Source organism: Phascolarctos cinereus, unplaced genomic scaffold (assembly GCF_003287225.1).
Source record: "Phascolarctos cinereus isolate Bilbo 61053 unplaced genomic scaffold, phaCin_HiC Scaffold_5;HRSCAF=322, whole genome shotgun sequence".
Taxonomy (NCBI): Eukaryota; Metazoa; Chordata; class Mammalia; order Diprotodontia; family Phascolarctidae; genus Phascolarctos; species Phascolarctos cinereus.
Window position 1 is genome coordinate 353762641 of NW_027555958.1, and position 13113 is coordinate 353775753.

Here is a 13113-nt window from a genome sequence, read left to right on the forward strand (position 1 = left end):
AGTGTCATGCTTTGTAAATGGTTTCTCATCATAGATCATTTCCTCTCCTGGCTTCTTTGGCTTTTTTAAAAGTTCCAGCTAAAATCCCACCTCTTACAGGAAGCCTATTAAACCACCCTTTGTGATCTATCATTAATGGTTAGAGTTTTTCCTTAGGGCTCTCTCGCCTCTGCCCCCAAGTGCATTCAACTGTGTTTATATTCTATCCTTTCACTACTTTTTCACCTGCTTTCCTCACCCAACTTATGTGACATTAATTTCCCCTACCCTTTTCATTTAACTAATAGGTTTTCCTTTCTACTAAAAAAAAAAAAAGATTATTGCTACATTAAAAAAACAAAAAACAAACAACATTTCTAGTCTTAATAGTCTCTTTCTTTGACCCTTGATAATGATACGGTTCTTCAGGGACAAATATATCATCTCTATATTTGCACGTATATACTTTATCCTTGTTTAGTCCCCAGTGATTGCTCTCATTTAACTTTCTATGTTTTTTTTGACTTATGTTTGTATTTCTAAGTTTCTATTCTCTCTCTCTCTCTCTCTCTCTCTCTCTAAATCAGAAATACTTGGAAGGCCTTTATTTGTTTCCCCCCCCAATTTTATTAATTTATTGATTTATCAACAATCACTTCCATATGCTTTTGAGTTGAAAATTTTCCTCTCCCCCCCACCCTCCCCAAGACGGTGCACAGTCTGATATAGGTTTTACATTTACATTCCTATTAAACATATTTTCACATTAGTGAAGTTGTAAGTAAAAATTAAAACCAATAGGAGGAACCATCAGAAAGATGAAACAAAACTCAACAGAAGGTAAAAATAAGTGATAGCAATTCAACTTCCATAGTTCCTTCTTTGGATGTGGACAGCATTTTCCATCCTGAGTCCTCTGGAGATGTCTTAGATCCTTGTAATGCTGAGAAGGGTTCAGTTTAATAATATTAGCCATCACATAATGTGGCTATTATTGTGTACAAAGTCCTCTTGGTTCTGCTCACTTCACTCAGCATCAGACCATATAGGTCTTTCCAGGTTTTTCTGAAGTCAGCCTGTTCATCATTTCTTATAGCACGATAGTATTCTATTACATTCATATACCACAACTTGCTCAGCCATTCCCCAATTGAGGAAGGCCTTTATTTGATTAAAATATAAAACGTCCTCTTCATGTCCCCACCCCTTAGGGTTGTAAATTTATATTTTGCTTTGTGGAATATCATATTCCAAGCTCTCTCCATCTTATGTAGTGGTAGCTGCTGCATCCTTTGCAATCTTGACTTTTGCTCTTTGTTTGAATTCTTTCTAGCTGCTTTCAGTATTTTTCCTTTGACCTGGAAGCTTCCAATTTTGGCCCTGATGTTCCTGAGGGTTTTCATTTTAGGATTTCTTTCAGGAAGTGACTCATGGAGTCTTTCTATTCTTACTTTGTCCTCTGGTTCCAAGAGTTCTGGGCAGTCTTCTTTTATGATTTCTTGAAATATGAAGTCTAGATCTTCTTTGCTCATGTCTTTCGGGTAGGCCTGTCATTTCTTAAATTCTCTCTCCTTAACCTGTTTGTGTGGTCAGTTTTTGCTTTGAGATTGTTCATACTTTCTTGTATTTCTTCAATCTTTTGGCTTTCCTGTAATATTTCTTCTTGTCTCATGGAGTCATTGGCTTCTATTTGGTCCATTCTCATTTTTAGAAGTTCAGTGCTTGTATAAGGTTTTATTCCTTTTCTTGCCAAACCTTTGTTTTCTTTCCAATTTTTTGTTTTACAGCTCTCATTTCTGTTCCAGCTTTCCCCCTTGGCATTCTCATAATATATAATCTTTTCTTAGCTCACTAAATTCTAGCTTTTATCTCTTCTGGGAATTCAATTTTAACTTGTGCCTAAGCTGTGCTTTTCTTTGAAGCTTTTCTTGTAGATGTTTTGAAATTATTCTCTTCTTTGTTTCCCTCTTTATTATCCTTGATAATGTGCTACCTCTTTGTGATTGGATTCTTTTTGTTGTTGTTGTTGTTGTTCATTCTTTCATTTTTACTTTTTGACCTTGGACTTTGTGTTAGGACCAGTCTCAGTGCATTTCTGGAGGGCAATATCTTGGCCATGCTTGGTCATATTTTGTGTCATTTTTTTTCTTGCTGCTGCTTTATCAGAAATTGGATAGTGTGTTATTCCAGAATCTCAAAGACAGCTCATGTTACAAACTTGGAAGCTTTTTGTGTACCCAAAGTTGTTTGATCCAGGAAGTCTAAGCACTGATCTCTTAGTCTTAGCTTTGCAAGTTTCTGACCTGGGTTTGAGACTAAGTGTCTGTGGATCTGCCACTGCTTGCTTGCACCGTCAGGAGGCCGCTTACTAGACTGGCTAGAAAGCTCCATAGGTTCGTAGTGACTGAACTGCTGGCTCCTCTTGACCTAGGATTCCTGCTTTGGTTACAGTGCTGCCAGTTGCTACCAGTTTTTGCTCTTTGCACAAGATAAGGGCTCTCTGTGCCAGACCCTTTTTGCCCTGATGCATAGCTTTGGGCAGACCTTGGTTCATTCCTTCCATTGGAAGAATCTGTGTGTTTGATTCTTACCCAGTCTCTAGTGTTCAAAGACTGTTCGACCCTTTTTCTTTTGCTGAGCTAGGCTGGAAGAATGACTCGTGATTTTTTTCTTGGATTTCTTGACCAAGACTTTTTTTTTTTAAGCTTCCTTCTAGTCATGCTGCATGGCTAAAAGTCAGTGAAGTACATGCTCATACATATAAATAGGATGTAAACACATTACTGGTGAGGAAATAGGCAAAATAATGGATACAAATGATATCTGAATTATGAGTAACTAGAAAAGTAGATAGTCTGGTTATGGAGCAGAAGTGAAGATGAAGACCTGAATTCATGTCCAGCCTTAGCCGTTAGTCGTGTGACCCTGGTCAAGTCATTTGACCTATTAGCCTCAATTTTCTTAACTTTAAAGTGGAGGGTAACAATAGTACCTACCCCCTGGGATTGTCGTGGGGATCGAATGAGATAATATTTGTAAAAAGCGTTTAGCATAATATATCTGGCACATAGTAGGTACTTAATAAGTGTTTGTTCCCTTTCCTGCCTTTGAAACACTGGAGTTACAGATATTACCTAACTCTTGCTCCACATTATTCTTTAATGGTAAAACATTGAGTTAAATCCTAGGAGACTTGGAATTCTACTTTAGGAAGGAGTAAAATTTAAATGAAGTGATATAACCTCAGTTAACTTCTGTAACTGAAGATGTAACTAATCTACTTACCTAAAATAACTGCCCTCATGTCTAAAACGCAACTTGAGGTGATCCGTAGATTTGAACTAGTCATGCTAACTTAGTAGTATGTCACAGTGAATACTTATTTCAGTTACACAGTCTGTTTCACACGACTAGCTTTTCTGTCTTTTGTTACCTTGATGGCTTCTTCTAGGTTTGTCAACTCTTAAGTGCTTCATGTGTCATTAAGTATGAAAGGAAGAAAATACAGTAAAACAAACAGATTTATAAAAAATAAATTAGCTTTCATGTATAGTTAAATACATGTATAAATAATGTAAAAAGAGTCTTCATGTTCATTTTGGTAAATGAATTAGATATTTAAATTTTGTAGAAAAGTCATTTTCCACTTTCATCAGTGGCCTTGATAAAATTTGAGTTCCTTCCTTGGTGAGGTTCACAATCCTGTATACTCTTTTCTATAACTTTGTATCAACTGTTTTATAAATCTTAAATATCTGAATTTTGTTCTTCCAGTGAACAGAGTATCTGCCAAGCAAGAGCTGCAGTGATGGTTTATGATGATGCCAATAAGAAATGGGTGCCGGCTGGTGGCTCAACTGGGTTTAGCCGAGTTCATATATATCACCATACGGGTAATAACACTTTTCGAGTTGTGGGAAGGAAGATTCAGGACCATCAGGTAAGGACCTTTAAAAAAAAATAAAGGTTTTTGTCTCTTATTTGATGTTGAAATTACTTAATTATTTTATTGAGTACATGTAAAGATTCTAATTGAAGTAATAACCTGTACTCTATCAACAATTCTTAAACTTTTTGGTCCCACCATCCCTTTACATTCTTAAAAGTTGAGGATTTTCCATAGAGTTTTTGTTTATGTGGATTATGTCTGTTGATATTTGCCCTATTCAAAATTTAAACATGTTGGCATTATTATGAAACTAGTTTTAATCTTGTGGATGCCCTGAAGGGGTCTCTGGAACCCCAAGAAGTACTTACACTACTCTTTGAGGACCATTTTCCTAAATTTATTTTGGCTACAGAGCTGTACTTAGTAATGTATGATCTGTGTTTTCAAGTAAAAAATTAACCATAATATCATATACAAATTAAACTATTATTGACATTCTTCTAGAGCTAACCAAGCCACTCATTAGCTGCATGATCTTAAATAAATTTTCACTCCTTTTGAAAAAAAATTACTCTTTAAAAAAAATTCTGAACTTAATATATAAATATGTATATATAAACTTTATATATATATATACACACATATGTATATTATACATTTTCATATGTAAAGTAGAACTCAAAAATAGGACTGTACATAAAATTATTCCCCTCCATTTTATTTACACAGCTTGCTTTTTTCCAGAAACATATAATAAAATCATCAGGTTACTTTCAAAGCCATCCTTCTTGTCTGTGCCCCTCCTTCTTTTCTCTTCTATACATTTTAAAAAGTAGCAAAGGTCTCTCTCTTTTTTTTTTTTTGGGCATCACTACTGCTAATTCCCCATACCTCTTAAATCCTCATTTCCCATAATTTGAGGAACAGATCGCAGGCTTCACTGGAAAAGCACTTTTATATGAAGTGTAGTTAATAATTTCTTGGACTGCTTTAATAATAATTTAGTTTTTTGTTTAAGAGTTAGAGGACATCAGAGAGGAGGAGCCAGTTGCTACAGTGGAAATGGTACTCCTTCCTTGAGGTAGGGAAGTGATCATTAATCTTATCATAACAAAGGAGATAATAGTTGGCTATAGTCTGACATGCACTCTAGAGTTGAGAGTAAATTTTCGAAGGTCTAGCGATAGAATAAGTAGGAGGATCCCATGGCCTAAAATTCGTTAGGGGAAATGAGCCCAGGAGGAATGGGAAGCTTTCAAGACTGATTTTCTGAAGATTCCATGGGCATTGTTTCTATTAAGAAAAGAGAAAATTTTAAAAAGAGTGTGAAGGAAAGGCAGGTAACAGAGTAAATACAAACACATGGCAATCCTGTAAGAAGGTTTTTTTTGAAACTGGTGGGGAAAGGGAGTATCAGAGAAAGGGGGAGGGGACAGAATTATGGTACTTGATAATGGAAAAAAAGGAAGTTCTAGTCAATTGTTATTTTGCTTCTATTTTCCATTCTGTGTATAAATAAGTAAAGGGATAATCAGAGATTAATTACTGTCCTTAATGAGTTCAATTTATCAGATCTAGATGAAAAACACGCTAGCATTCTGGCAGATGTTTACTTAGTCACTGTCTCTGTTTTTTTTAAATATTAGAGAAAATGGGAAGTGCTTCAGGATTGGAGAACAGTAAATGCTATCTGTATTCATTTTCAGAAGAGGTAAAAGTAGAGCAATTTTTACTTAGATTTCTGACAAAATTATAAGGTGGTTTGTTTTAAATAAACAGCAAGGCCTTTTTTCCATGAGTATGTCATACTATACTAACCTCAGTTCCTTTTTTAATAACATAATTAAACTGGTAGATGAAGGAAATACTTACCTAGATTTCAGTCAGACATTTCGAAAAGGCTTTTATGGCCAGCCTGGGCATTATGGAGAAATTTCATCTATTTTTTTTTTCAAGGCCCTTGTGCTATCATTGTGGAGATGTAGTTGGAGAGATGTGGACTTGCCACTATTAGAATCTGGATTCAGTACTGGTTGAATGGTTGGACCCAAAGAGTAGTCATTAATGGGTTAATTTAAATGTAGAGTGCCCCCAAGAAGGTTTCCTGACCTTGTTCTTTTTAACATTTTCTTCAGTGTTTTGGATAAAGGCATAGATGACAAGCTTATATGGAAGTTTATGTAGTCTCCACTTCTTGCTGTGAGCATTTATTGAAGGGATTATTGATGTTTAGATGGAAATAGAGAAGACATGAGGGTGTAGTCAGGTATTTGAAGAAATAAAATGTGTCCCTAGTGACTGGAGAATACAAAAAAAATTATGGCATGATTATTGTATAATTTAAAAAATGGCAACAATAAGGAATTCAGGGAAGATCTTCCTGGAATTTCATAGGAAGATTTTAAATACTGTTGGTGAATGAAATAAGCAGAATCAAGAGAACAGTGTATTCAAAATTATAACAATAAAAATGAATAAATCTCTAAAAGGAACTTGGAGTAACTGATTAATGAAGTGAAAGTCCAAGTGAATTCATAATCAGCTCTTCCCCCCCCATATAAGTGGGAGGGGATTATACATATTTACAATACAGATATGGTCTCTGTATTGGATATTTTACTTATAAAGGAAGGTTCAGAGGGGAAGTTTGTAAAAACTGATGTAAAAACTACCAAGAGTTAAATAAGAGTATAAAATGTTAGCCTTTCAAAAAGATTTTTTGTAAAGTAATGGATGACAGATCTATGCAACATTATCAGGAAACTAGCGTTTATTAGTAGTGTTCTGAGATTGATGACTAGGAGGACTGCTCTGGTCTTGAATGTAGGTCTATCAGAGAGAGATTATTAGACTTCACATTCTGTAGGTTGGTTAGAACTAGAAGGGTCCTTAGTTATCTAAGGTTTGGTATGTAAGAATTTGTATGTTCAAATTCATGAAAGGTCTTAAAAATATAAAAATTTCTATCCAGAAAACTTGAAGGTGTGATCTTAGTATAGAAATGAATTCCTTGCTCATTATAAGTAATAAAACCGTATTTTGAAAGATTATCTTAGTTATTCTGTGATTTTCCCTTACCTCCTTCACCAACCCACTGAAAATCATTGTCATTCCTGGAAAAGATTTTAGGTCAAATTTTCAAACAAGACATTCATTCCATCTTTCAACTCTCTCGACTGTCGAGCATTTTAACTGGCTGTCTTCCATGCATGGAATACTCTCGAACATTCTACCTTCTATAGTAAGCTTTTCCTGGTGTCTCTTAATTCTTTTGCCTTTCTTGTGCTGATTATGTCCTATTTATCCTGCATATAGCGAATTTGTTCATAGTTATCTGCATGCTGTTTCTGCCCTTAGATTGTGAGCTTTTCAAGGGTAGGGGCTACCTTTTTCCTTTCTTTGGATCTCTTGTGATTAGCACAGTGCCTGAAACATAATAGATGCTTAATAGATATTTATCGACTGACTTCAGGTGAATCAGGGTTACACAGGATTTAATTCCACAGAAATGATGTTTTAAATTTGATTAAATTTAGCCCTTATTCTTTGTATCATATAGCTTAGTAGTAATCTTGGATAAATTATACACCTGAGGTATGAGCATTTTATGTTGACATGTCATTAGAAATACCTCCAAGATTTGTAGATGACCAATTGGAGGAGTTTTGTCTCTTTCCTGCTTACTTCACTGGACTGCTTTGGGACTTAATCTGACTTCTCTACTACCCTTTTCATCATCTTTTTGTATGTTGTCTACCTTCATTAGATTGTAAACTCTGTGAGGGTACGGGCTGTCTTTCAGAGATTAGCACCGTGTCTGCCACATAGTAGGTTGATGGAGCTGGTGTGGCTGCTTCAGAACAGTATGAAAGAATAAAAAAGATATTTTGGAAAGGGGACAAGAAGAGAAACTTCACTTTACACCCTACAAATTTGCCCTAACCTTTAGTTTGAGAAGTAGCTAGTGAAGAGAAACCAAGTCTAATTCTGCAACTGTAGACTGCTAAGAGGTGGAAGTCATGTGTCCATTATCAATCTTCTGGAGTCATGATTGGTCATACATTGATCATGGTTCTTAAGTCCTTCAAAGTTGTTTTCCATTACAGGCTTGTGTTCATCGTATGTATTTTTCTTCTGGTTCTGCTGACTTTCACTTTGTATTAGTCCACACGTCTTCACAGGTTTCTCTGTATCTGTTTCTTTCTCATCACATGTCTTGTTGTAAGTAATATTCCATTGCATTCATATACCGTGATTTGTTCTGCCATTCTCTAGCTGACAGATATTCACTTTGTTCCTAGTTTTTTGCCGTTACAATAATTGGCAGCTATGAATGTTTTCTTCTTCCTTTGATGTCTTTGGATATAGGCCAAATGGTATGTCACAGCTGAGTGAATTTTGTGGTATAGTTCCAAATTGCTTTCTAGAGTGGTTGGAATATTATACCTTTCCAATAGTACATTAGTGTGCCTTTCCTCTAACAGTTGCCATTTTCCTTTTTCATCATCTTTTCCATTTGATGAGTGTGAAGTTTAAACAGAGTTGTTTTAATTTATTATTCCCGTTGTTATTAGTGATTTGAAGCATTTTTTCATATGGTTATTGTTAGGCTAGATTTCTTCCTCTGAGAGCTACCTGTTGTGCAGTGAATCTTGTTTTTATAAATTTGAATCAGTTTCCTATACACCTTGGATATTGGGCTCCTTCCTTTGAAATATTATTTGTAACCTTTGACTGCTTGTTTACTGGGAAATAGCTCTTTGGTGTTCTTCTAGTACCCTGTATATTTTGGATATCAGGCTCTTAATAGTTAATTAATTGGTGCATTGGTTAATAATTGGTGCAAATATTTTTCCCAACTCTATTACTGCTCTTTTGTGAAAAACTTTTAAATTTTATTTAATCAAAATTATTTGATAATCTCTGTTCCTTGATTCTTAAATTTCCCAGAACATTAAGTATCTCTTTCTCTGTCACAGTCTCCTTGCTAAGTAATTATCTGGTGTCAAGGAGGACTATGAACCTTTTCCTCTTCCATATGTTCTGATTTGTAGCCTTTGCGGATTTCCAAGATGTAAATGCTCACACTGAAAATTTAACAATGGTTCAAGCTGTCAGCACACCCCTGCACAGTTATCTTTTCTTCCTAATATAGTCTACCTTGTATTGTGCTTTTCTGTGTATCTATCGTTATATCATCAGTATAAACTTCATTTTTATCTTTGTATTCCCAGTTCCCCGTACAACCTCTTGTTCATAGCAAGCATTTAATAAATGTTTGCATTGAAGTGAAGTGATTGATCAAACTCACACAGTAAATCAAGGAAGTAAGTAATGTTATAGAACCTTGCAAAGAGTAGTAAGATCCATTGATCCTACTGTTTTGCGTCCTCATCCATTAGGATATAAGCTCCTTAAGGGTGTGAACTGTTTTTTCTTTTTGCTTTTATTTGTATCTCCAGCACTTAGTACAGTTTTGGCATGTAGTATAAGCTAGTGATAAATGCATATTTCCTTCCTTCCTTCTTTGCACACAATATTCTTTCCCACATCTGTTCTTTTGCGCATTTTGTCCTCAGTGGCTGAAATGCACTCTCAACTTAAATCTAGGAATTCCTACCCACATGCAAGGCTTAGCTCAGGTGCTATTCCTACCTGAGATCTTGCTTGATTTCCTCTAGGTGACAGTGCTTCCTGTTCTTGCCCCTGAATTTTTATCTTTGTCTTCTTCATATTTACGTGTCTGTGTATGATTTTCACTTTCTCCCCTATCAGAATGTAAATTTGTTGAGGGTAGGGTCGTTTGGTCTCTGTCTTTGTATCCCTTCTATTTGGAATAGTGTCTTTTCCACATTAGACACATTTAAATCCTTGCTAAATTACACTGAATTAATTGTACCAATTATTGTATTTTTAGGTCGTGATAAATTGTGCCATTCCTAAAGGATTGAAGTACAATCAAGCTACACAGACCTTCCACCAATGGCGAGATGCTAGACAGGTGTATGGTCTCAACTTTGGCAGTAAAGAAGATGCCAACGTCTTTGCAAGTGCCATGATGCATGCCTTAGAAGTGTTAAATTCACAGGAAGCAGGTAAAGTTTCTAAGTGGTTTTTCACTTGTAGCTAGGCTCAATTTAGGAGGTGAAATTTACATTAAATTATCCCTAAAATAGTGAATTATGGTTTTAAAAACAGCTTCATTTTTGGTAGTGAAAATTTTATTTTGATAAATTGTTTTGATTACATGTTTATAGTTAGATAAACTTTGATTTGCTAATTGATTCTAGAGAAATATGAACTTGTGTTTGTTAATGGATATATAGCATATGGGTCATTTGTTCCTATCATTTAAATCATTTTGAGTATGTTTTAATGTTTCAAGACTTCAGCGTTTTGTTACAATATTGGTGTGGGACTGGAGGGCCAAAAAATAAACAAAAATTAAGCAGGTTTCTTTGCTTGCACTTTCTTCAAGAGATGCTTTGTGGAATAAAATGTATAAACCACAGAATAAATTTAATCCCTTACTTTCATACAGGAAGAAACCTAAAAATTTCACACATAAATGACATATTCCTTGCAAAGACAATGGTAGTAGAATCATCTGGTTCATACAGTGATCTACATCCATTTTTTTTTAGGAAGTTAACTATAAAGGATATAAAAAAATTCCCTTATGTGCGATTACTTCTGTGTCTGTTACATTTTTAAAATTAGACTATAAACTTAATGTTGCAAATTTGTCAGAGGTAGGCTAGAAAATGAAAATAATCATTACTGGATCTTAATTTTAATATTTGATGAATACCATAAAATCTTAAAACAAATTGTAAGAGATTCATTTGTGTGTCTTTGTACCTAGCACTGCTGTGTGGTCCTCCATTATGTTCCGTCTGACTTAATAAAAGTTTTGTAACTAGTATAAGTCACAGGTAATTAAATTGTATTATGGACTCCATGTAGTCATATATTTTCACAAAAACCCCTTATGTTAAGAAAAATAGTCTCACTTTGATTACTTTTCTGTAGTATAACTTTAAACCTTAAAGGTGATCCTGCTTGAAAAAGATGTTTATAAACTATCTTTTATTAAACTCTGGCCATAAATGTTTTATATACGTCTTCTGACAAATGAAGAGTTAAATACAGTAGACATCTTTAATAGAAAAATAAATAATTATCATTCACTTCATTTTGAAAAAAAATGAATTGTATGACCAAGATGCCAGTAGCTAAAGTGAGAAGCAAAGAAAAATATGCTTGGACTTTTATATTTTTAGAGTACATTAAAATCTAAATCTCCCCCCCCCATATTCTTCAGTATTTTCTTAGCTAAGGAAGTATTGTCTTGTCATATGTAATAGCCTTTTGTGGTCACAGATATTTTCTTCTTTGTTGGCATTATGTTATCACTATAGGAAGAGAATATGATATTATGTGTGTCTTCATGAAAAGGCTCATTTACATAGTACTTTGAGATTTATACAATGCTTTCCTCACAATTATCATTTGAGATAGTTATTACAGTACTATTATCATCCCTATTTTAGAGGTGGGGGATGAGAAGTTAAGTGATTTGCTCATGATTGGAAATTGAACCCAGCCCTTCTTATTCTTGATTCTAGTATACTTTTCACGTACTGTACTATTTCTTTATTAATATGGTTTATAAAATTTCTAGATAAATTAGTGAGTTTTTAGAGGCTTAAGTTCAGTGTATATATTAACACCCTCCTTGCCCCCACATTGACTCTGCCAGGTCCAGGAGGAAAATCTTTGACTAATAGCTTTTTTTCGTATCTAAACAAATATACATAAAAATACTGTTGAATAACTGAAAGTAAGGCACAATTCAGTAATAAAGGAATAACTGTTTAAATCTTAAAAAGTTCTCTCTCAATACCATTGAGACTAATTTAATTATGGTAATTTACGACTGAGGAAAAATAATTCATTGCTACTACTTTAGTAATTGGGCATACTTTCCTGTAGTTTTTTTTAATAAGCAGAAGTGCTACTTAACTGTGAAATTTCTGTTCCATACTTACATCAACAGGTAGAAAGTTTTTATTGAAGAAACTGTATTAAAACAATTTTCCCCTAGCTATTTTAAAGTATTCTTCATTTCAGCTTCCATTTAAGGCAACAAAATAGTACCTATTTCTTATTAAAAATTTTTTTTGATCTGGATTTCCTCAGTGTGTAGAAACTCCTTTTACCATATAGATCAACTCCTCTGTGATTTATAATCTGAGAGAGAATTTCCAGGGGACTGAGATGTTAAGTGACTTGCCAATGATCACATAGCTCCTATTTATTTGTCAAAGGATGTGAACCCAGGTTTTCCTGATTGTATATCTGGCCAACTAATTGCTCTGCTTTTCTTTGCCACTTTGGAATATATAGTGGGATATATAGCTATATTAAATTATTCTTTCTATCCTGCTTAGATCTGATTAGCAAAGATCCTGATTCTAATGTAATCATTGTCAGAAATCTTTGTTATTCTTATTTTTCTTTAGGGCAAGTGATAATCTTTTTTTATGAATTGAGCCCCTTTGGTGGTCTGGTAGAGCTTATGTATGGACTCCTTCTCAAGGATAAAATGTTTAGGATTGCAAAGGAAGCCAATTATAGTGAAATAGTTATCAAAACAGTAAAAAAAAATCATTGACCTTGCTTTTATAAAAGGTGTATTAGTAAGGATATAATTTTAAAATTTTCTCTTTACTTCTCAATCATAAACTTAGGATTGATTCTTAATAAGAACATGTCTTAAAAGTTTGTTGTTTTTACACACCAACATTTCTTAAAGCTGCTTTACAGATGAGTGTGATGAAGGAGCAGTGATAAGAGCAGTGGAGATTATTATGGATGGAGACAAGCATCATATCTTACTTTCTGACACCATACACACATTCCTCAAGAACAACGTCTTGATACTGTCTTATCCTAGTCCTCAGAATTGGGAATGTGGCAGCCATAATTCTGGATATTTAAATTGGGATGGGGAATATATTCATAGATAGATTATGAAACTTAATTTACTTGTAATTGTCCTCAAATGTAAGTTATGGGAGGAACAGGTTATGTAGCAAACTAGAGCATAGGTCAAATTTATGCCTGGGAAAATTTGGACCAGGATTTAAGATGTAGATGACCACAGTGAAAATGGGAAGGGAGAAGGAACAGGTGGAAGTCTGTGTTTCTAGCATGGGCAAGTTAGTTATGTTGTCTTTTTT

General features: G+C 34.4%; 1 protein-coding gene across 9 annotated transcripts in view; it reads left to right on the forward strand.

Moving 5' to 3' along the window:
- ENAH (ENAH actin regulator) overlaps window positions 1–13113 on the forward strand; it is a 148552-nt gene that overhangs the window by 63805 nt on the left and 71634 nt on the right. For all 9 annotated transcript variants that reach the window (XM_078156287.1, XM_020982163.2, XM_078156289.1 and 6 more), the window contains exons 2-3: window positions 3754–3919; window positions 9786–9963. In XM_078156287.1, the coding sequence (XP_078012413.1) occupies window positions 3754–3919; window positions 9786–9963 (344 nt within the window). The remainder of the gene's footprint in view (window positions 1–3753; window positions 3920–9785; window positions 9964–13113) is intronic.